This window comes from Pristis pectinata, chromosome 24 (assembly GCF_009764475.1).
Source record: "Pristis pectinata isolate sPriPec2 chromosome 24, sPriPec2.1.pri, whole genome shotgun sequence".
NCBI lineage: Eukaryota > Metazoa > Chordata > Chondrichthyes > Rhinopristiformes > Pristidae > Pristis > Pristis pectinata.
In genome coordinates, this window is record NC_067428.1 from 16,546,510 (window position 1) to 16,570,915 (window position 24,406).

A 24,406-nucleotide genomic window follows, 5' to 3' on the forward strand; every position below is an offset into this window, starting at 1 on the left:
GTCCATTCCCTATAGGAGTGGTCAACATTCACCCTGCTCTCTGGGGAGAAAAGATCCTCCTGAAATCCTGCTTGGATCGTTTAGTAATTGCATTACATTGCTTCCCTCTGACTCCCATGTCAGAACACTCATTCTCTGCTTATTCTATCAAAATCTCTGTTAGATCAATCCTCCCCTTCTTTCAAGAGAAAACAACCCAGTCTGTTTGGCCTTTACTGACATAGACAGCAAGATCCCATAAGATAGGTGAAAAGGAGCAAATAATCAGTCTTAATTATGTTGTTTTTGGTATAAATATTGCACCAGGCACTGGGGAGAGCTCCCCAACCTTCAAAATACCAGATCCCAATTGACAAATAGAGCTTTGCTTGAATGTTTCCTCAGACAGAGCTCCTGCACTATAAGACAAATGCACTCACATGAATGGTTGTCTACAGTTGTTGCAGCTTTGTGGGGTACCAGCTTGCAGCGTCTGTCACTCTGAACTGTTCCCCTTGCCTCCTCTTTCTGCTTACTGTCCTGCAGTGGGTGATTGAGTGTTAGCTGTGGCTCATTGTGTATTGCAAATTTTACCTCAGGGAGAAGGTGCAAGTCTCCACTTCAGTGACCTGACCAGGCTGCAGTGCAATACTGTGGGGGGTGCTGCACTGCCAAAGCTGTTGCCTTTCACAGGAGACATATGATCAAAACTCTGTTTAACCCCTCCCCAAAATCTGTGTATGCTCTATTATTAAGATTGGAGAGCTCGCCCCCAGTTTTTTGGTTCAGTATATATCCCTGAACATCACAAAAGTTTGAACGTTCTTCCTGTAACCACATGTGATTCCTCTGGATGCGCCGGTTTCCTCGCATAACCCGAAGACATGCGTGTTGGTGGGTTAATTGGCTACTGTAAATTGCCCCTCGTGTGTGGGTGTGATAGAATATGCCTGGAGTTGATGAGGAAAACAGGGAGAATAAAAACAAAAAGGGATTAATGTAAATAGCTGGTTGATGCTCTGTACGGACTCGATGGACCGAATGGCCTGTTTCTTGGCTGTAACCCGCTATGACTCTAAGGCCGTTTATCTGGGCCTTCTCACGGTCTGTGGGATGCTGCTGTGTGCAAGTTGACACCGTTTCCCACCTGTGACACCTTCGAAGTATGTGTGTTTGGAACTCTCTGTGCGGTCCGGAGGTGCTGATAGGCGCTAGAGGAATGCAGGTCTCGACTTCATTTCCTGCTGAGTGCCAGTTTGCCTTTCCCAGTAAGACCGGTTCCTGTCAACCAGAAGCACACGGCAAAATGCAGAGTCATGCTGATGCCTGGAAAAATGCAACTAATTCGGGAGGAGGCCGGCGGTCTCAGGGACTCCCCATTGGACGGAACACAACCCAGTCACACCCTCGACCTGTGGCGCCCAGGCAAATCGGCTCTGTGTGGCCATACATCAAACGCAGGCTACTGCTGAGGGTCTGAGGTAGGGCAGGGTTAGGGGTAGTGTGCTGGGTTAGGTTATCAGTTCAATGAGTGAATGCATTTGTGGGTCAGGCCAGGATAGATCGCGGTGCTGAGTAATATCAGTAGCTTGCTGCTTGACCCAGTGCATTGAGCTCAATACTTTGACTGCTGTCAGGTCACCGAGTTCCAGTTTGGAACGTGTGTGTGTGTGTGGAGAGAGAGGACCAGAAGCTGTGAGCCTCCCGCAGTTGGATAACCTCGCAGGAACAAGCGCTCAGAATGAGGTATTGAAGGGCGGACGCCGGATTCGACTCATCGTTCGCCGGCAGAAGAGACCGGGAGGATTTGAGTCTGTCGGGCTCTCGTTATTTCGGGTAAGAAAGTCAGATTTGCATTTCTACAGCGTTTCGGACAATCCAGGGTTCCTTGCAGCCAAGGAAGAGTTGTTGGAAGGGAAGGTTGTGGGGAAAGTCGACCGCCAAATTGGGCACAGGAAGATCCCAAAGAGCAATAGGACAATGACCAGATAATGGTTTCAATTGATGCTGTTGAGAGCCAGTACACTTAGAGAGTTGGAAAAGTGAAAAACTACAGATGCTGGAAATCTAACACAAAACGTTGGAAATACTCATAAGGTCCAGAACATCTGTGGAGAGAGAATTGGAATTAAGGTTTTGGCTCAATTACTTGTCATCAGAACCACCGGAAAAAGTTGGAAAATGGGCATGTTTTAAGTTCGAGAAGAGGGAAGTACTACCTTGGTGCACAGTTGTAATGAAATGATCTGTACGGATGGCATGTAAAACAGTTCTTCACTGTACCTTGGTACTTGTGACGATAATAAACCAATTTACCAAGTGCGGAGAGAGCAAAGGGGGAACGTCTGTGATGGGAGAGAAGCCAAGTTGTGTTTCTGATGAGAGAGGGTGCTGAAGGCTTATTAGGTCCAGCTGGTCTGTCTTGAGAAGAATTGAAAAGAACTAAGAGGGGGTAGGAAACACAAAATGCTGGAACGGTGGAACTGTTGCTGGAAATCTGGAATGCTGCAAATACCTGGCTGTCAAGCAGTATTGGTGGAGAGAATGAAAAGTGAGTTAACATTGGACAGTTTTGACAAATTGGGTAGAGCCATACAGCACAGAAATGGGTCCTTCGGCCCATCTCCTCCATGCTGACCAAGTTGCCTAACTGAGCTAGTGCCATTTGGCTGCATTTGGCCCATATCCCTCTAGACCTTTTCTATCCACGTAACTATCCAAATGCCTTTTTAAGTGTCATAATTGTATGCACCTCTATCACTTCCTCTGGCAGTTCATTCCATGTACGCACCACCCTCTGTGGGGAAAAAATTGCCCTTCAAGCCCCTTTAAATCTTTCCCCACTCACTTTAAACCTTTGGACCCCCCCCCTATCCTGGGGAAAAGACTTTGGTTATTCACCTCATCCATGCCCCTCAGCCTCCTGTGCTCTAGGGAAAAAAAGTCCTAGCCTATCCAGCCTCCCTTTATAACCCAAGTCCTTCAGTCCCAGTAACATCCTTGTACAACTTTTTTGCACCCTCTCCAATTTAATAACATACAGTCATAGTTGTACAGCACAGATACAGGCCCTTCGGCTCAACGAATCCTTGCCAACCACGTTGTCTACCTAGCTAGTCCCATTTTCCTGCATTTGGTCAATATACCTCCAGGCCCCTCCCCTCCATGTACCTATCCAAGTGCTTCTTAAATGATACTATTGCACCTGCCTCAACCACTTCCTCTGGCAGCTCGTTCCATATACTCACCACCCTCTGTGTGGAAAAAGATCCCCCCTCAGGTCCCTTTTAAATCTTTTCCTTCTTATCCTAAATCTATGCCCCTTAGTTTTGGACTTCCCTAACCTAGGGAAAAGACTGTTACCGTCCACCTTATTTATGCCTCTCATAATTTTAAACACTTCTATAAGGTCACCCCTCATTCTCCTACATTCCAAGGAATAAAGACCTAGACTGGCCAACCTTTCCTTCTAACTCAGGCCCTCTAGTCCTGGCAACATCCTCGTAAATCTTTTCTGCGCTCTCTCCAGTTTAACCAGGTCTTTCCTATAAGAGGGTGACCAAAACTGTACATGGTACTCCAAGTGCGGCCTCACCAACAACTACTACAACTGCATCATAATGTCCCAACTCCTGAACTCAATGCCCTGACTGATGAAGGCCAGCTTGCTAAATGTCTTTTCACCACCCTGTCTACCTGTGATGCCACTTTTAATGAACTATGTACTTGTACTCCTAGGTCCCTCTATTCCGTTACACTCCCTTGTGCCATGCCATTCATAGTATAAGTCCTGCTCTGGTTTGACTTTCTAAAATGTATCACCTCACACTTACCCGTATTGAAATCCATCTGCCACTCCTCGGCCCACTTCCCTAACTGATCAAGATTCCCCCTGTAATCTACGATAACTTTCTTACCATCAACAACGCCTCCTAGTTTCATGACATCTGCAAACTTGCTGATCAAGCCTTGTGCATTCGCATCCAAATCATTTATATAAGTAGTGAATAACAAGGGTCCCAACACCGACCCCTGAAACACACCACTAGTCACCAGTCTCCATTCCGAGAAACAACCTTCAACCACTACCCTCTGCTTCCTACCTCTGAGCCAATTTTGAATCCACTAATTATCTCTTCCTGGATTCCATGGGACCTAACCTTCCAGACCAGCCTACCATGCGGGACCTTGTCGAAGGCCTTCCAAATGGACAACATTGACTACCCTACCCTCATCTACCCTTTTGGTTACCTCTTCAAAGAATTCTAAAAGATTTGTCAAACACGACTTCCCACGCACAGTCATGCTGACTCCTCCTTAATCAAACCTTGTCTATCCAAATACTGATAGATCCTGTCCCTCAGAATTCCCTCCAGTAACTTCCCCACCACTGATGTCCTTCCTATAACAAGGCAACCAGAAACGCATACAGTACTCCAAATATGGCCTTAGTATGTTTTGATCATTAAGATTGTTGAATTAATGTTGAGCCCTGCTGGCTGTAATGTGCCCAGATAGAAGATTTAAATACTGTTCCTTGAGCTTGTATAATGATAGAAAACAAACCAGAGTGTGATGGACGATTAAAGTGGCAGACAGCTGGAAGATCAGGATCACCCTTGAGAACTGAAGTAAGGCATTGTACAAATGGATCACTCAGTCTGCTTTTGGTTATCTCCACGTAGACAAGACTATGTAGTTAGCACCAAACCAGAGGGATACCACTGAATTACTGCTTCATCTGGAAAGAGGTCCCCTGCTTTTCTTTAAAACAGTGTCGCGTGATCTGTTTCAACCATGAGTCAGATGGGCTTCAGCTTAACATCTCAACTGCAAATTGGCAGTTTGGGTTGTGTTGCACTCCTTGTGTCTCTCCAGGAATGTGTGCCTGGAATAAAGTCTAATGTCACTGGAATGGGGCATGAACCACAATTCTCTGATTCAAGCAACAGTGTCACCCAGGAAGTCGAGCTGATTTTTGTCAGACTGCAAGAATTTTTCCATTTCCACACAGCCCACACTTCTGGTTGAAGTTGGGCACAGTGCCTCGTCACAAACTATCTGCATGATCGGGTGAGTCTTGGGGCACCACATTAGTGTGACCCAGATTTCGCCACAATGTGGTAACATCTCCCACAGGTCCATCTCTTAAATGTCGTTATTTCCAAAGCTCCATTTATATGAAGAGTAGTGAGTTTTTTGGCATATGTCTTGGCTATTGTAATCCCTCAGCTGACATCACTAAAGCAACTGATTGCTGTCAGCAGAATCCTGGTGTGCATTGGTTGTTTGACACAGTTCCTGTATTACTGCAGTGACTAACTTTACTTGGTGCAGTGTTTAAGGGGATCCTGGTGTTGTGAAATATGTGGAAACACACATCTCACTTTGCTTCCTTCCTCCTATATGTGTCGATGCCAAAATGAAACCTAAAATTCGAAGTATTTTTAGAAGCTAGGAAATTGCTCTGGGCTTGTTGCACTGTCTGGTTAAAGAAACCTGCCACTGCTGTTGGAGTGAGTGAATCTTGGGCCAACCATGAAATGTCTCGGTCAGCCGTCTCTCCTCCCACCCTCCACCCATCCCATCATACCCAAACAAACCTGGAACGTCTTCTCTGCTCACTGAAGTTTCTCTCTAATTTGACCTTGTATTTTTGGGAATGGATCGGTTGAAATGAAACCTGTCCAGTGATTTGTTACAAAGCAATAAATACAAGATCAATTTTGTAGAAATTCACTCCTCCTTCTTCTAGAATTGGGAGGAGTAGCTGAGGGAAATAATTAGAATGTGAGAGAGGGGCAGACATCCTGGAGTTTCAGGGTGCCCATGGAATGAGAGTAAATCAGCCCAAAGATTGAGAGTGAAGGAGATGGATGAATGATTTGACTCTCTTGGTACAGTACTGGAGGAGTGCAGTGCTGTTAGAGCTCCGTCTTTTGTGTGAGAGGTTAAATGGAGGCCCTGACTGTTTCTCAGTTGGTGTTTGCTATCATTTCTGTGAAGCTCTCTGGGTTATTTCTGCTATGTTAAAGGTGCTTTAAGTGGAATTACTGTCATTGTTAAAGGCCACTATTCACAGCAGAGAAAGAAAAGAGAGGCAGATGTATCATCTCAGGCAGTCCCTTGAGCATATAGATGACTTGTTTCACTCAATTCTGAGGTAGCTGAAGAGACCTTTGTGGGAACCACAGACTCTGCCACAGAGTGGGCAACACGTTGGGTTGTTTGAGGTTGCTTGGCCTCCAAGTGCTCTTGAAGAGATTCAAGGTACTCGGTGCCTTCCTGGATGCTCCTTCTCCATGTAGTTGGTCAGTAGTCAGGGATTCCTGGTATTTAGTGTGACTGTTATATTACTTCAATGAGGCTTGGAGAACATCCTTTGAACATCATCTCTGTGCTTCTGGAAATGTTCTATGATAGAGCTTGGAGTGGAGTGCCTGTTTTAGAAATCTGCTTGACATGCACACCCATTGGAGCTGGCTGAGTGTAACTCGAGCCTCAGTGCTGGGGATATTGGCCTGTGACAGGGCACTGACATTGGTTCATTTTTCCCTGCCAAAGGAGTTGGAGGGTTTTGCAGGGTGGTTCGTGTCATCACCTTCATAGCATCTGTCCCAGAGCCAATGAAATACTTTTCAAAGCTTAGCTGCTGTTGTAGGAAATGGGGACACAGCAAACTCCCACAAACAGCACAGTGGTGATGGTCAGATGATGGGTTTTATTGTCACTGGCTGAGGAATGAATATTAGCCTGATCTTTGAATAGTGGCCATGGGATCTTTTGCATCAACCTGAGAGGGCAGATAACTTTAACATCTCATCCATGCTGGCACCTCTGACAGTGCAGCTCTCTGTGGTTGAATGTCAGACTGGCTTCTCGTGCTGGTGACTTGCAGAGGGAAGTTAACCCACATCTTCCAGTGAGCAATGATTGACGCAGGAACAACAGAATTCTCCTGAGTGTTCTGGCTGCTAATTATTTGTCAATCCATGCCATTGAAACTCATTCTGTGCTCTTTATCACCATATGTCGGCTTGCTGTGTGCAATTTGGCTCCACGTTTCCTCCATTCTATCAGTGACAACACATCAAAAAGTCCTTCGTTTGCTGCAATGTTCTTTGGGATGTCCTGTGGATGTGCATTGGAGTGTCAGGCTTGAGGATTTGGCCAGGTTTACCTTAAAAGGTTATGTCAGTCGCAGAATACATAAAAACAGTTTTGAAGAAAGGTCATTGACCTGAAGCCTTAATTGTTTCTCTCTCCACAGATGCTGCCTGAATTTTCTATTTTTATTCCAGTATCTGTAGATTTTTGCTCTTCAAGTCGGGATACTTTCTCATTTATACAAGTCAGCTCGCTAAGCTTCTATAGATAACAAATTCAAAGTGAAGAAGAGATTGTTTATAGATTCATAGAGCTATACAGCATGGAAAACGACCCTTTGACCCAGCTCATCCATGCTGAACAAGATGCCTATCTATGCTAATTCCATTTGCCTACATTTGGCCCATATCCCTCTTTCCTATCCATGTACCTGTCCAAAAATCTCTTAAACTTTATAATTGTACCCACCTCTACCACCATCTCTAGAAGCTCGTTCTGTAAGCCTGCCACGCTGTGTGTGTGTGTGGTGTGGGGTGGAGGGGGGGGCTTGCCCCTCCAATTCCCCTTTAAATCATTCCCCTCACACCTTTAAACCAATGCTCTGTTATTAATTATTATTAGATTTAGCACAGTATTTCCTTGGCACTCCTTCACATTAAAGTGTCTGTTCTGCACAATGACTGTTCAAAGTCATGACTGTATGCCACTTTTGTGTTTGAGGGTTGGTGTTGGGTGTAAGCAACGGGCATCTTCTGATTGCAACAGAGGCATTGACAATGTAGAGCTCACCTAGACGAAAACATAGAGAGTGGCTAGACAAAGAGGCTTGGACATTGAGAAGTATTTAAAAAGCAATTATTTGCTTAACATGTGTAATAAGAACCAGTTCAAGGAATTCAAAGGATTTGCCTCTTCAACTCTTTTTAACAGGATTGAAACTTTAAATGGCAATTGCTAACTACTTCCTTGAGGTAAGGAGAGTTGCATTTCTATAGTGCCCTTTATAACCCCAGTATGTCCCAAAATGTATTGGAGCCAAGAAGTTTTTTTTTAGAATGTAGGAAATACATCAATCTTTTTACATGCAGCAAGATCCCATATAACTGGAAATTGTAAATGACTAGAAAATCTGTGAGATAAATATCGATGTGGAACACCCAGTAAACCTTCCTGTGTTTGCATGAAATGGTGGTGTGGGATTTTTTTACCCTGAAACGGTAATGATTGAAAGTCTCATACAAAAGAAAAGTGTAACTCTGGCACAGATGGCATTGATAGGATCAGTCTGGATTACACGCTTGGCATTACTAGAGAGTTGTGCTTTGGGGGAGTCAGTGGCTGTTAGCCCTGTGTCCCGTGGATCAGTAACAGATATAACACTTTTTTTTAATTGTACTAAGCAGCCTGATTGGGAATAGCTCTACCCTGTCAAGTTTTGAAGACTTTGTCCAGTTTTGCAATCACTCGGGTGTAGAGTTGAAAGTGTTAACCACCATCAGAAATCCACTATTGCTGATGAGCAGTGACTAATCAAAAAACCTAGGCAATTGCTTTATTAGCACTGATCGTGTGACTTGAGCAGCATGAAAAGATAAACTGAAGAGGGAGGGACCTTGACAAAAGGGAACATCATTTCTACAGCTATGCATTATACATTGAGGAATACCCTGAGCTGATCCATGCATGCATTGCTTGTACCAGCTTTGTTATTTCAATGTTTGCAGCTCCTCTTGTACAGCTGAGGTAGGTGTGTTCCCATTTAGTTGATTCCAGCCTACTTGGTGGTTGGGAACTCCCAGTGTGTGCCACCAAACTGTGGCAATAAGTAAAGGCTCAATGACTGTTTACAAGTTCTCCAATGTTCTGTTTGTGTGTCAGTTTGCTTAGCTCTGTAGAATTCTCTCTCAATTGGAATTTGAAGGAGCAAAGGTTGAGAGGTGATTTAGTATGTTTAAGTTTACTGCATTCAGTGCTCAAAGTCTGGTCTCCTCTGCATTGGGGAAATCAAATGCACATCCAACTGGCATGTTGGAGAATACCCCCACTCACTCTGCAAGAGTGGTTGCTGAACTTCACGTCACTTTAATTCTCCATCCCATGACCTCTTTGTCTTTGCCTCTTGTGCTGTTCTGATGAAGTCTAAGATAAGGTCAACAAACAGCACTGTACGGACCCCAGGATTCCACAATGAATTCTCTTTAAATAATTACCCTTTCGGCTTGTATTGGAACTGTCCTGTTCCGATGAACAGTTACTGATGTGTGATGTTTCTCTCTCTCCACAGATGCTGCTGCCCTGCTGGGAATTGCAGTTACTGGAAAGTGGAGGTAAAAGGTGGTGTTTCGTATCTTACTGTTCCAGTATTTTCCCCTTTCCCCTGCATTCATTCATCTCCTATTTCTGTCTCCTCCAGAATGATCAACTGTGATTGACAAGCCTTCACCTCTGTCCTCTCAGCTGGCACCGTCATTCACTCTCCCTTGGTCTTCCTATCACAGGCTTTGTCTTTTGTTCTCTCCACCCTCCCACCTTTCCTCAGTTTTGCAAATTAAAACCTGTTTGGTATCTAACTCTGGAAGACAAGAAATTCTGCAGATGCTGGAATCTGGAGCAATACACAAAAAGTGCTGGAGGAACTCAGCAGGTCAGGCAGCATCTATGGAGGGAAATAAACAGTCAATGTTTTGGGCCGACTCATAGTTCTGGCCACTAATCTGAAGCATTAACTTTGATCTTCTCTTCAAAGATACTGCTTGACCTGCTGCATTTTCTGCTTGTCTGCAGTTTTTTTGCTTTTTGAACTCTCCCCATTGTCCTGGTCCTCAGTCAACATCAGTAAAACAGATTAATTGGTCATTATCACATCATCATTATTATTATTATTATTATTTGTGGATCTTCCTATGCCTAAATCAGCTGTCACATGTCCACCATCTTCCATTTTCTATTTCGGATTTCCAGCTTCTGCAGGGTTTTTTCCCTTTTCTGATAGACGTGTACAAGCAGTGACTGGTTTGGATATGGTAGAGGGAAGCTGTTCCCATTGATCAGGGGTTAGATTTAAGATCTTGGCCAAAATAAAGAGGAGAATGTGAGGAGGATAGGCACTTGGGAGAGAGTACTTCTTGGGGGTTTATGAAAAAGCAGGGAATGGGATTGATCTGCTGGGCATAGATTCAATGCTGAATGGCCTCTTGTTTTGTAATAATTCAGTGCTCCCAGAAGTCCCATTTCAGACACAGCACAAAATCCAGTTGGATCTTTTGATATAGCCTGGAAGGTACACTGGGATTGTTCTACAGCTTTCCACTGACAAATCTTGGATGTCGGATCTTCTCCAATTCTGTTTTTCCACACATCCCCATTATGATTGGCTGGGCTTTCAGCTATCACAACAATTTGCATTTATCCTGCACCTTTAGAGTGGCATAGTTGTCACAATCAATACCCAGTGGGCCAGGCCACATAACCAGACATGAGGGCAGATGGTTGGAAGGCTTTAAATGCCTCTTAATAGAAGATGATGTTTAGGGACAGAATCCAAAGCTTGGGGCTGTGGCAACTGATGGCACCACTGTCAACAGAAGAATGATGGAAATCAGAGGTGAGCTGAAGGTCAAACTGGGAGAGTGCAGAAGCAAAGGTGCTGGAGGGAAATGGAGAGATGAGGAGGAGGTAAAGCCATAGAAAGATCTGAAAATGAGAGCACAAGTTTTAGTATCGAGGCATGTTTAAATGTGAGTTGGTGTGTCTGGATGATGGGTGAATGACTCAATGCAACTTGCAACATAGGCAGCAGAGATTTGATGATCTCGAGAGGTAGCGGGAGGGAGGTCAGGGGTGCATTGGAATAGTCTATTGGAGGTATTAGCTTTCCCTGTTGATTGTATCACTTTTAGCCTCTGTTTCCTTTTGTAGCCTTCAGGCTGCAACCTAACTGGCAAGGAATGTGCCCAGCACTTAAACTGATCCCTGTGTTACTCTCAATTATCAGCCTAAGTACATTTATATCCAAGTCTTCCTTCATGCAACAGGAGCTCACCATACAGGGGAGCCATTCACAGCCCAGTACGAGGTCCTGAAGTCCTGATGCAAAGTCATCAACTGAAACCTTGCCTGACCTGAGTGTTTCCAGCGTGATCTGGTTTTTGTCACTGGGTCTTGTGGTTGCTTGGTACAGTTTAGGATTCAGCAGGTGATCCTTCAATTTACTGAGTAACTGTTGTCCCCCCACTCACCTAACCTATCATGGGGATGATCCTACTCTACTTGTAACTTCACACCTTCCCACGTTAAACTCCATTTGCCAAGTTTTCTCCCACTCATTTCAACCTATCTGTATCCTGTTGCAGAGTCAAATATTCTCATTGCAACATGCCCTCCACTTATTTTCATGCCATTGACAAATTTGGTTACCTTACACTCTGCCACCTCCTCCAGGTCAATTAGTAAACAATTAAAGGCTATGGACCGATTGTTGGGGAATTCCACAAATTACATCCTCGCAGCCTAAGAAAGACCCATTTATTCCAACTCTCCGTGTTCTACGTGATAATCTGTTTTCAGTTTGCATAACACACTTCCCTCATACCATGAGCTCTTGTGCATCAGTCTTTTGTGTGGCACCTTCTCAAATGCCTTCTGGTAATGCAACTACTCTACAGGTTCCCTCTATTGGCTCAGCTTGTTGCATTCTTTAACAACTCTAATAAATTTGTCAAAACACCATTTACCCAAGGGTCCCAGCACTGATTGTGTGTGTGTGTATCAGGCACTGAGGGTCCCAGCACTGACGTGTGTGTGTGAATATCAGGCACTGAGGATCCCTGCACTGACTGTGTGTGTGTGTATCAGGCACTGAGGGTTCCGGCACTGAGGGTTCCAGCACTGACTGTGCATTTTTAAAATTTATCAACGTTATGTTGCATGTGATGGACTGATGTCAGATCTTTTCCCTCTATGTACAGTGCTGTCTGTGGAGGATTCCATTATAGCTGCTCGGTTTGGAGAATATACACTTTAACTGGGGAGGCCATCTCCTTCTCCGTCCTTTTGCCATCGGGTCTGCACAGAGGAGTGAACCACTGCAGAGGAATGAGTCGTTACTGAAAGTAAAAGGTTGCAGTCTGATCATTTCTGCTCCATCAGCCGAGACCTGTGCCAAACATTACCATGTTCCACAGACTCTCTTGCATTCCACTCAGTCAATGAGAATATGAGAAGTTAGTGTGATACTGGTCTCCAAATCTACAAATGGAATTGAGATCAGTATCTAGGGACTGAATCTCTGAATCTCAAAATTTCAATTGGTCCAAGTTTGCTCATTGATCCATTTAATCCTGAGGAATTTGTCACAACACCCTGACTGCATTGACCTTCCTGTGTGCCTTCCCCTGCACAAAAACTGAGCTACTGTAGCCGTGAGGGAGAATCTCATTCCCAGAACTGGAAAGGAAGAACCTTGGATAAACGACTGACTCTGTTGGCCTGACACCCCGAGTGGGCAGGAAGGATCGAGTTGACAGGATGCTCAGTACCAGGACCATGACCTGAGACCTGGTAAAAGAAAGCTCCCATAAAACTGGAAGAAGTGGAGGAAACAGAGATCCTAGTTAAATAAATGTTCTGCTCCAGGAGGAGAGACACCAGGCGGTTGGTTAATATGGCACCGGTTGATGCCCCATCATTGAAGAGGCACGGGCACATAGATCATACTCTGGGGTGCCACTCTTGCCAGGCGTTGGCTGTGATGTGTGATCTGAGGCGGGACAAGCAGCTTTGTGACGTGATGGTGCGTGTGATCCACAACGGGAAGGAGCAAGTGTTTGCCGCTCACCGGCTTGTCCTGGCCGCCAGCAGCCCTGTCTTCAGGGCCATGTTCACCAGCAACCTGCAGGAGCACCAGGCTTCAGAGGTGAAGCTGGAGGGCATTGAGCCCAGGGTGATGGAGTGCCTCATTGAGTTTGCCTACACCTCCTTGGTCTCAGTGGATGAGCAGTGCGTGCAGCAGCTGATGCTGGCCAGCAGCATGTACCAAGTGGAGGGTGTGATCAATGCCTGCTCTGACTTTCTGGTCAAGAACATGGACTCATCCAATGTCATCGGCATCTGCCACTTTGCCGAGCAGATTGGCTGCACCAAGCTCCACCTGAAGGCCAAGGAATACATCAACATACACTTCACTGAGGTAAACTTGGCAAATGTGGGAATAGCTGCTGTTATACAAGCTGCTGGTTTCCCATTACCAACTCAAGGGCAAGTAGGGTTGGGCAATAATTGTGAGCCTTACCACAATCCTGAAAAGAAAAATGTAAACAGAAATCCTTGTTGAACCACAGTTCCTGGGGATAGGTCAACTTACCAATTACATTGTCGCCCTGTGGGGCTGTTGCTGGTCTGGCCTCAAACCCCACACCAAAGTCATCAGCCCTAATTGGCTTCCTACTTCTCTATTAAACTGTTCCTGTCATTTGTCTGCCCATTTCACCAGTCGTTCCCTGGAAGTGTGTTCCTTTGTGATTAATTACATTTGACTTTCATGTCCTTTTGTTTCTGCATTTAGTAGAGGGAATTCCAAGGAACCATAGACCAGTCATCTTAATGCACTGATAGGAAAGATAATGGAATCCTTAATCAAAGGTGCAGTAGAGTGACATCTAGAAATTGAAAATATACTAAAAATGATCAGTACATTTCAAATAACATTGTGCTTGATCAGTCTCATTCAGTTCAACCTCATTTCTAGGGTAAAATAGTAAATGTAATATTTGGATTTCCAAAAAGCCTTTAAGGCACAACACAGTAACTCACAACAAGGATTGGAACCTGGATAAGAAGCAGGATGCAGAAAAGAACAGGATCAGCAGTTGTTACTTAGAGAGGCAAATGATGACCACAGGGATGGGTGCTGGAGCCACTTTGGTTCGCTATTTACATTAATAATTTGGACTTGAGAGTTGGGAATGCAATTTCGTAATTTCCAGATGATGTCGAATGGGGCATGTGGTTGGTATTGAAGAGGGCAGTGATAAAGTAGTGGAAGAAATTAATGGTACATTTTGTTAGGAGAAAATGAGGGTCTAAATGATTGTGTGCGCCCAGATCCTTCACAATGTAATGATGCAGGCTAACAATTAAAAATAAGCCAAAGTGCTGAGGTTCTGGAGGGATGGCAGTTAGCTGTTATTATCAGACTTGTGCAGCATGCACATTTCTGGTTTCCATGTTTAAAAAAAGGATACAGTGGCACAAGAGAACATGTAAGAAACAAATGATTCCAGAACTCGGAGACTTTACTTGTCTGGGGCAATCAAACATACCATGGTTCCCTTCCCTAGAGCAGAGAAGACTGAGACCTGATGTGATGGGGTCCACAATGAGATGTTTTTCCCTTGTGGCAGAGACCGCAAACGGAGGCCATCAGTACAGGATGGTCCAAAAACAAATTCTGCAGGAAATTGTTTCCTTGGAGCGGTAACTCAATCCCACAGACACTGGTTGAGGTAAAAAGCAAAAGTGTGTTTAAAGGAAAGCTGGATAAACAATGGGTTTAAAAACAAAACCACAGAAAAAGATATGATGATTTGGGGAGGGTGTGGGCAAAGGAGAGCTTGTGTAGTGCAGAAATGCCAACATGTCTGCTTTGCTGTAAATATTTTGTATCATCTGCAAACTATTAAGTGTTCCGTATACCAAAGTCCAGTTTGCTAACCCATTGGTCCAATTCACCAACCTTTAGGGCGTACCACAAGTACCAACCCTTGGGAAGACCAGTGTATACTTCCATCTAGTCTATGAAATAACTGTGCAATCTGTCCTCTCCTACCTATAACTTAGTCAATTCTGTGTCAGAGCTACAGCCCCTTTAAATTCTTGCCCTTCAGTTTTGTTAAAGTCTATAATGTGCTACTTTATCAAACATCATGTTTTCCAAGTCTAAATACACATCATTAAATCTCTCTCTTTTTCCCTTGCACCATCCACTCTGTTTCTCTCACTTGCATTATGACCATGTTTCACTCTTCCACTCTGCACCACACCCTAACCGCGCCTCCCTTGGACTCGTTACGTCCCTGCCCTGACTGCAGTGCCATCCCAGACTCTGCCCTGAGCTCTGCTTTGTCTTCATCAGGTGATCAAGGAGGAGGAATTCTTTAATCTGACGCACTGCCAGCTCCTGGATCTCGTCAGTCAGGATCAGCTGAACGTGCTATGCGAGACTGAGGTCTACAAGGCGTGTATGGAGTGGGTGCGTTGGGATCTGGAGGGGCGAGCACAGTACTTCCACGCCCTCCTTAATGCCCTGCAGATCTATGCCTTGCCCCTCCGCTTCCTCAAGCACCAGCTGCAAGTGTGCCCGATCCTGGACAAGCTCAATCTGTGCCGGGATTTCCTCTCCAAGATCTTCCAAGAGATGAATCTACGTAAACAGCTGCCACCAGTCAAGCAGAGGGGGAACAAGCTGATCTACGTGGCTGGTGGCTATTGGCACCGTTCTGTGCCCAACATGGAAGCATTCAGTCCCAGGACAGGACAGTGGCTGAAATTGGCAGATATGCCAGTGCCACGGAGCGGGACAGGCACCTGTGTGGTACTGGGGCTCTTTTACACAATAGGTGGCAGGAATAACTCACAGGGTGAGAATGTGGACATGAACACTCTGGACTGCTACAACCCATTGACCAACAAGTGGACCCAACGGGCACCCATGAGTGTGCCCAGGAACCGGGTGGGAGTTGGGGTGATCGATGGAGTCATTTATGCTGTTGGTGGCTCCTATGGCTCCTTGCACCACCAAAGTGCAGAGAAGTAAGTGACCATCCAGGGACTGGGAGCCACAGGCATAGACTGGCAGTAGGCAGTGTTAATGGAGTGAATGGCCCAGTGGATGAGCTGAGGGACTGGGTGAGGAGGGCCCAAGTAAATCCCACCCCCCACCCCCCCCACCTCATGGCACAATAGTGTAGATACGAAGGCATTGTTTAGAGACATTTAGCACTGAAACGGGTCTCTGTCTACCACGTCTATGCCAACCATCAGGTATCTATCTAACCTACTATGCCTTGTGATAAAGTTATCAAATGTGAACATGAGAATGAGAGCAGCAACACTAATGTAAGATTTCAAAGGTGATTTTTTTATATATCAATTGATAAAGCCAAAATATTTTTATAAGATCATGAAGTATTTGAATATATATTTAATCATCAAACATGTAAATAGAAATATTCCAATGAGGCATCGAGAATTAACCGTGGTTCGTAATCGGAGATTTCTTTGAACATAATTTCTGTAAATGCCATAACAGATGTGAAGGAGCTCTGTCGTCTGTTAATATTAGTGTTTACAAGAGCAGGTATAAGTAAAGGAAATTAAGAATAGCAAACATTCTGAAAGGTAAGAATTGCAATTTTCACAAATTAAAGTGAGAAGGTTAATTTTCATTTGGCTGCAAAAATACAGAACTTACACACAAAACCAGCAGGTTGTCTATCAAGCTTGGTCCACAGCATGGTTTGTGGACCAACAGAGGACCAAGCTCTGGAGCTGGAGTACAAACCGTGCCTGACTTGTATTAAGAAGTTGATCCTACTAGCAGATTGTTCAAAGACCAGAAGGCACAGAGGTAAAATTTGGGGCAAAAGATAAGGAGATGTGAGGCAAAATTTTTTTACACACCAAGAGATGATGTGGAACTTGCTACCTTGTAGAGGTGGTGAAAGTAATATCAATCAATGGTTTCAGAAGGCATTTGGATAGACGCTTGAGAGAATAATTTGCAATATGTAGGGAAAGAGTAGGGGAGGGATACTGATGGGATCACAGCATTAGGAGCCTCTTTCTGTGTTGTAACAGTTCTGTGAAATTGAGAAAGTGTGAACCATCATTGTGTCTTCTAAGCGGTGAGAAGCAGGTAGGAGCAACAAGATTTAAAGGTCCATGTGGAAAAATTACCAAAAGCTCATAGATAATTACCAAAAAAAAGTCTAATGAAATGTTCATTTCTACATCAAGGGGGATGGAAGTCGTGTTACAGTTCCACAGAGCAGTGATGAAAGTGGATCTGAGTTCTGCCTGGGCACTGCACACAAGAAGGAGATTAGTCCTGGAGAAGGAGTAGGCTGGATTCACCAGAATGCAAATAGGCTGAAGAGGTTGAACGATGAGGACAAGTTGCAGGGACTATATTATTCCTCTTGGATTAAGGGATGATTACAGTTGTAGTGAGTTACGTACAGAGAGTTGATTATGTACGGAGAGGAGCTATTCTGGTTGGAGAACTTGAGGTTGGGGGGATTGATTGAAAAATATTGAAACTGAGCTCGATCAAGTTTTGTTGGGTGAGGATAATAAGACTTCAGAACCAATAAAGTTATGATACAGATCACACTTGTTCCATTTGAATGGTGAAGTAAGCTTGATGGATGAATGACCACTTCCTGATGGTATGTTCCCATCTCTGGTACTGTCCAGGATCTAAGAGCTGGGCTCAGCTACACTATGTGAAGCATGAATGGGCTGTTCATTGCCACTTTAAGGAACATAAGTAAGAGCCAATAGAGTAGGTTATTTGGTCCTTTGAGCCTGCTTTGCCATTGACCAACATCATGCTGATCTTCTACCTCAACAGCATTTTCCTGCACTATTCCCAAATCCCACAATTCCCTCGATGTCCAGAAATCTATTGATCTGTTTTGAATGAACTCCATGACTGAGCCTCTGCAGCCCCCGGGCGTAGAGAATTCTAAAGACTTTCCACCCTCTGAGTGAAGAAATATTTTCCATCTTGGTCTGAAATGGCTTTCTCCTAATTCTGAGAATATTGACTATTTTCTAGACTTCTCAATCAGAGGAAGTGTCTTCTTTGCATCCACCCTGTTATTTCTGTAATAGTTTTATTCTAAAGAACTAGAATGTATAGGCCTTGCCTATTCAATCACTCCTCATAGGGGAAACCCACCATCCAGTGAACCAGTTTAATGAATCTTCCCTGCATTCCCTCCATCGCAAATATATATTTTATGTGAGGAGACCAAAACTGTACACACCAGTCCCAATGTGATCTCAGCAATGTCCTACACAGTTGCAGTAAGATTTCCTTACTCTTGTATTCAAACCTCTTGTTAAAAGGCTAAAGTGCCATTTGCCTATCAAACCACTTATTGAACTTGCATATTGGCTTTCTGTGAGTTGTGTACAGGAACAATCAGATCCCTTTGGACTTCAACATTTTCAGTCTTTCACTGTTTAAGTAATACACTGTGTTTCTTTTAGTGCTCCAAAGTAGATAATTTAACATTTTTCCATATGTCATGTGGCACGTCCTTACCTACCGTGAACCCTCCTTATATCCTCCTCCCTACTCACCTATTGTCAACAAATGTGACATTTGGCCCTCTCAACCAAATGACTGAAATGGATCATAAATAGCAGGTGCCCTAATCAATGCTACCCTGAGAAAGATTTGTTTACTCCCACTGTTTGCTTGCTGTCCTATAACAAATTCTCAGTCCATGTCAGTTTTTTACCCCCAACTCCATGTGCGCTAACCTTGTTGACCAACCTGCATGGGACCTAATTGAAAGCTTGAAAATCCAAATAGGACACATCCAGTGGTTCCATCTTATCTGTTCTACCACAGTATACTCTCAGCTACTCAGTATCCATGGGCAATGAGGGGTGTCAGTTGTATTAGAATTGCTCAAAAAAGTCATTAATATACAGCACACTATTATTCTATGCATAAACCTTTAAATAAATTATGTCATATCCTTACCCTTTTAGTAACAATGTTTTGCACTCCAATTCTGTAAGACTAAGGCTAAACAGTATAAATGTAAAATACAGCAAAAATAGATCAAATGAATGAAAATTAAAAATACTGTAGATGCTGGAAATCTAAAATAAAAGCAGGAAATGCTAGAAATACTCAGCAGGTCAGACAGCATCTATGGGAAGAGAATCAGTTAACGTTTTAGGTTGAAGGTCTTCTATCAGGTTAACTGTTTCTCTTTCCACAGGTGAGTATTTCTTGCATTTTCTGATTTTATTTTAAATCAGTTGAATGATTGCGCTCGCATGAAGTGCCAAATCTTCAAAGATGTTGCTGCTAATCAGTTGACAACTGCACTGCCCTTGTCCATAGACATAAATAGACTAAAAATGTCTATTTATACTTATTTTGCATAACACAGAATAAAGTTTGCTGTTTATGTTTTATTTTCATAAAATCAAACTTTTACCAGTTGCATTAGAATTCCTGATGCATGAATATTGGATAAATGAAAGTCAGCTGTCGTTATGTCCTCAATGAACTCCAAAAGATTAGTCAAATATGATTTTCCATTCATAAATCCACATTGACTCTACTCGATCCTATTGCTCTTTTCAAGATGTTCTGTTAATTCCATTCTTCATTATAGGTTCTGGTATTTTCTTTCGTTAGGCTAATGGGTCTGTAATTCTCATTTACATCTCCTTTCCCCTCACCTTTAGGTTGTGAAGTTACATTTGCTAACCTCCAATCATGGGAACAGTTCCAGAAACTGTGGAATTTTGACAGACTATAACCAGACCATCTTTGGGATCCTATCCCAAAACTTTGGGATGCTGGTCATTTGGTCCTTGAGGTTAATTGGTTTTTGGTCTCATCCATGTCCCTATTTTGCTAGTGCCAGAAGAAATGTGTGCATGGGATTTGGGTGAAAAGGTCTCTGTGGTGCCTCCACAGTTGACCAGTCTATGATATTCAGTGGCCAAAATTCACACTTGGAGGATGAGGACTTGGGCAAGTCCTGGTCAATTCCCCTCTCCCCTGGATTTCCAAACCCCCATTGACAGGAAGGACTGTCAGGAGAGAGGGGAGGATCATTTACCATAAAGGTATTGAGGTCGAGGGATTAGTGTTGCTGTCAAGATTATACTATGTGTACTCACATTCACTCACTGCTTTGCTTGTAGGTATGACCCTGAAACAAACGAGTGGAAGGATATTGCACCAATGGGCACACGACGCATAGGAGCTGGGGTGGCAGTGTGGAATGGACTCCTCTACGTGGTTGGTGGATTTGATGGGAATAACCGATTGGACAGTGTGGAATGTTACTGTCCTGAGAGGGATGAATGGAGCTCAGTCACCCCGATGGGGTCTGTTCGTAGTGGAGCTGGTAAGGCTCGTATTAGAATATTTTGGGGGTGGGGCTAGGTACCTTGTTTCATAATTATTCCACTCACCATCACTCCCCAGTGAAAGGTTATCAACCTGGAACATTAACTCTACTTCTCTCTCTGCAGATGCTGCCTGACATTGAGTATTTCAAGCGCTTTCTGTTTCGATTTCAGATTTTAAGCATCCAGTATTTTTTTGATCACTAACTCCCCTCTCATTACAGTCTTGTCACTGGATTTTCTATTCAACGGATACAAAAAGTAACTCAAAAGAATAATGAAATGTTGGCCCATCTTGTGTTTTGGGGGGGAGGCTGTGGGTGGAATGGAAGTTATACCAGTTATGTAGAGCCCATCTGAACTCACTGCATTGGGTTTGGGACCCCACAACTCTGGAGGGAGACCCCAGCCAAGGGGTGATTCACCAATAGTAATACCTCAGATGAAAGGGTTGAATTATGTGGCAGGTTTTATAGAACAGGCTTGTATTCCCTTCAGTTTAGAAGAAGGGGTGGCGGTGGTAGTTATATACCATCTCTCTTTGATCTTTCTCCATCTCTCCTTAGGTGTTGTCACACTGGGGAATTATATCTACGTTGCTGGTGGTTACGATGGTCGGGAGCAGATTTCGTCAGTTGAACGTTACTGCATAGAAGATGATAGGTGGGAGTGTGTCGCCAGTATGAAGCACAGTCGGAGTGCAATGGGAATAACTGCATTTCAGGGAAAGATTTACACGCTGGGTAAGAGCACTGTTGATAAACAACAGCAGGTACATGGGATCGCCCTGCTCCCTCCATTTCCCAGAGAGCCCAGGAAGGAGGACATACTTGGCCTCTGACCCCACTATACACTCGCATTCACATACTTTCTGCCAAGGTGGAAGCAAATCAATTAAATATAATCTGCACACCCACCCTTTCATAACCTGCACACCTTCCTTATATAACCTGCACCCCTAATCCCTGTGTCCCACAGCCTTTTCAGTATATAGCTCATACTCTTACCCCTAGTAACTTGTTCCTTCCATTAAATATTGTGCATCATTTTCCTATATGGTGCACACCCTATTTTTTTCATAAATGACAATTAATCTCAAGGAGCTTTGCAAATACTAAGCCACATAAGGAGATATGAGGCAAGGTTTCCAACGCTCCACCATTGGTGTACCCCAAGCTCCAGAATGTCCTCCCATAGTCTCTTGTTAACCATGTCCTGCCAATCCTTCAGTGGTTTGACTCCAAAAATGTATCTCATTGATAATACTCTTGAGAACTTGGACATTTTACTGTGGTTGTAATCAAATGTCTTGGGCTTGCTTTAAAAGAACAATTATGAAACAAAATTTGACACCAAACACGCACAGAGATACCGGGACAAAAGCGAACACCCGTAGAGTGTGGAAATCTGAATGAAAAATGGAAGTTACTGGAAATACTCAGCAGGTCAGGTAGCTTTTGTGGAGAGAGAAACAGTAGACATTGATTTGGAAATGAGAGGATATCAGGGCAAGTGACTTAAAGCTTAGTTAAAGAAGTGGATTTTAAGAAATGGCTTAAAAGAAAACAGAAGCTGAGAAAATTTGGGAGAGAATTTCAGAGCTTAGGAGCATGGGCAGCAATGGTGAGGCCATTAAATTCAGGAACAAGGAAGAACCAGAATTGGAGAGCTGGAATTGCAGTAATCTAACAGTGTTGTCCTGCTTGCTTCAGAGCTGAATGTGATTGAAGATATGCTTTAAGTGTGAAGTTGTAAGAGAGATGGGTATACACACAGGACCGACAGGTCAATACACAACTCCCTCGGGGTGTGTGTGTGTGAATGAAATCAGGATAAGAAACCAACAATGATTGCTGGAGTGTTGATCACAAACATTAAGCTAGAATGCTAAATTTTCACAAAACATTCATCTTTAGAGTGTGGTTATTGGCATGATGGCTTCGAGGAGGGGAGGGACACCAGGTGGATTTTCACAGGAGCAGAAGTTTTTAAAGTGTCCTTGAAAATCATTGGTGACAGGGAGTTCAGTGAAGGGAGAAGGGAGAAATTTCTTTACGCAGATTTTGCACAGGGAGGGGTTGACGAAGAGGTTAATCTATGAGGGGAGAAAACTAGATTAATATAAAGGGCTAGAGCAAGACATGGGATTAGTCTGGGATTGATACCGGAGAGGAAGAGGGAGAGATTAGTTCTGGATTTCTCTAGCAGAGGTGTACAGATACAATGAGTCAAATGGCCTTCTGCATTGGCAGCATTTTCTCCCAAGTGTCCCACTGGACCAGTGGAATCTTGTTCTTACTGAGCAGGCCCTTGAATTTTTCTCAACTTCTAAACATTAATATTTGAAATATCATCTTCTCCCCATGGCACAGGTGGCTTTAACCAGGAGGGGTTCTTGAACAGTGTCGAGTGTTACGACCCTGAGAAGAACGAGTGGACGGAGGTGACCACCATGCCAACTGGGCGAAGCGGGGTGGGAGTCGCTGTCACCATGGAGCCATGTCCGAGGAACCTGACGCCCACCCAGACAAAGGAGGCAGTCGCCCCTGCCCTCATTCCTGGTTGATGTTGCAGAAAATGTCTGGAGGTGGTTATCCCCCCCCCCCCACCACCTCTGCTCCATCCCACACTACTCCCTACTCTGGGGTTTCAAACTGTCCAGCTCACCCAGTACAAAACCTGCAGAGGAAGAGGAGTGAAATCAGAAAAGAGCCTGCCCTGGGGACCTGGGGCTCTGCAATAAACAGGAAAGCAGGAAGTTAAATTTGGCAGGGAATGAAACTCTGCTTTAAAGCATCAATTCTGGACATGAAAATGACTGCAGACCCGTTGTGTCTTTTTTTTTCCCTTTCGAACAGGAGCTGGAGGGATATCTTCCAGATGGGAGGCAAGATTTTCAGGACAATTGCATGATAATCTTAGTAATACCCAAGTGTATTTTTGCTTCACTTACTTTTACATATTGCATAGTTGTATAATGAATTTTTCATTAAACCCAGTGAGTGGGAAGAGAGTGGGAGACAGAACCTGTTGAGTTTCAGCTTGAAATGCACAAGCACTCCTGACCCCAGTTCTGGTCACAAACCTACCCATTTTCCACAGTGCCCAGCCCTGGCTCCAGCTTCACACCCTGCTGGCACTCCAGGTCCCTGGCTTGCACTCCGGACGAATGAGTGAGCCAGATGCCGAACCATCAGGATTTCCGAATAGTCGGAGTTTTACTGTATTTGCCACCTTGAATGAAGAAATTGATCCTCATTTCAGCCCTACGTGGCCTATCCCTCATTTTGAGACTGACCCCTAGTTCATCCTCCCCTTATCTGTCCTGTTGAGCCCTCTCTGAATTTGGTGAGGGTACCCTGCTGACAATCTCAATGTAAATACTGTTGATAGCTGTACATTACTTCAGATATATAAGTTATATTTCTTGTAGAAAATTCTCAACAGTTCAATAATAAACCATTACACAAAACTTGTCTGTGCACTGGCCCATGCCTTTACACCTTCCTTCTCTCTCTTCCACCCCCCCCCCCCCCCCCCCCCCCCCAATGACACCAAGCCATCCTGGGACACAAGCCCTGGCTAGCATCTGGGTTCTTCTCCAATGGCAATTCATTGTGTAGGAATGAGTGTTGTCATGATATTGGATCTTGGAAGAACTGGCAATGAAACTCATGTCCTGGCGAGAGTAGTTTGGTGCCTGTGGGACCCATAGTTCAGCGAAGTGTGGCACCTTGTATTGTGAAGAGTAAAATAATCTGGAGTGCTGTGTTAGAAGAGGAATGTCCCTTTTAAGATGCATTACCACTTTAAGTGCAATATATGAAGCTGACCCTGATCCCATTGCCATTTTAAACAATGAGGGTGCCTGATGGCTGCCAAGAGACTGGCAATAGCAATGTGAGGGGTCAGTTTCAAGGATCCCCACAAAATGTGGCGGACCCCACTAGCAGAGGTGAAGGGTAGTTAAACTGGCCCCAGACACACCCAGGTCCAGACCAGCATTGCGATACCTGGCGCTCTCTCTCTCAGCACTGGTTTGTTGTCTGATTGCCTCTGAGAGTTTTTGTGATTTAATCTTTCCAGCCTGTCTCGTGTAGTCTGAACATTTTAAAATCCTTAAATCAAGGAATTACCAGAGTGATTCCCAAAT

General features: G+C 44.1%; 1 protein-coding gene across 2 annotated transcripts; it reads left to right on the forward strand.

The window, feature by feature from the left end:
- Positions 1 to 1,406: 1,406 nt before the first annotated feature.
- Positions 1,407 to 23,697, forward strand: LOC127582476 (kelch-like ECH-associated protein 1A). Of its 2 annotated transcripts, none has more exons than XM_052037770.1 (7): positions 1,407 to 1,815; positions 9,371 to 9,420; positions 12,054 to 13,273; positions 15,218 to 15,894; positions 20,047 to 20,252; positions 20,820 to 20,996; positions 22,626 to 23,697. In XM_052037770.1, exons 3-7 carry the CDS (start codon positions 12,707 to 12,709, stop codon positions 22,817 to 22,819), a joined length of 1,821 nt encoding a protein of 606 aa, XP_051893730.1. In that variant the 5' UTR covers positions 1,407 to 1,815; positions 9,371 to 9,420; positions 12,054 to 12,706; the 3' UTR covers positions 22,820 to 23,697. The 2 variants fall into 2 exon arrangements, with proteins under 2 accessions (XP_051893730.1, XP_051893729.1); XM_052037769.1 differs by having other exon boundaries at positions 9,371 to 9,413.
- Positions 23,698 to 24,406: the final 709 nt, after the last annotated feature.

Bases quoted from the DNA above. Each gene is read 5' to 3' on its own strand.
- LOC127582476 (XM_052037770.1), top strand. From the start codon at position 12,707: ATGTTCTGCTCCAGGAGGAGAGACACCAGGCGGTTGGTTAATATGGCA. The intron at 13,274-15,217 runs GTAAACTTGGCA...TGTCTTCATCAG, and splicing joins TCAACATACACTTCACTGAG to GTGATCAAGGAGGAGGAATT. The intron at 15,895-20,046 runs GTAAGTGACCAT...CTTTGCTTGTAG, and splicing joins CACCACCAAAGTGCAGAGAA to GTATGACCCTGAAACAAACG.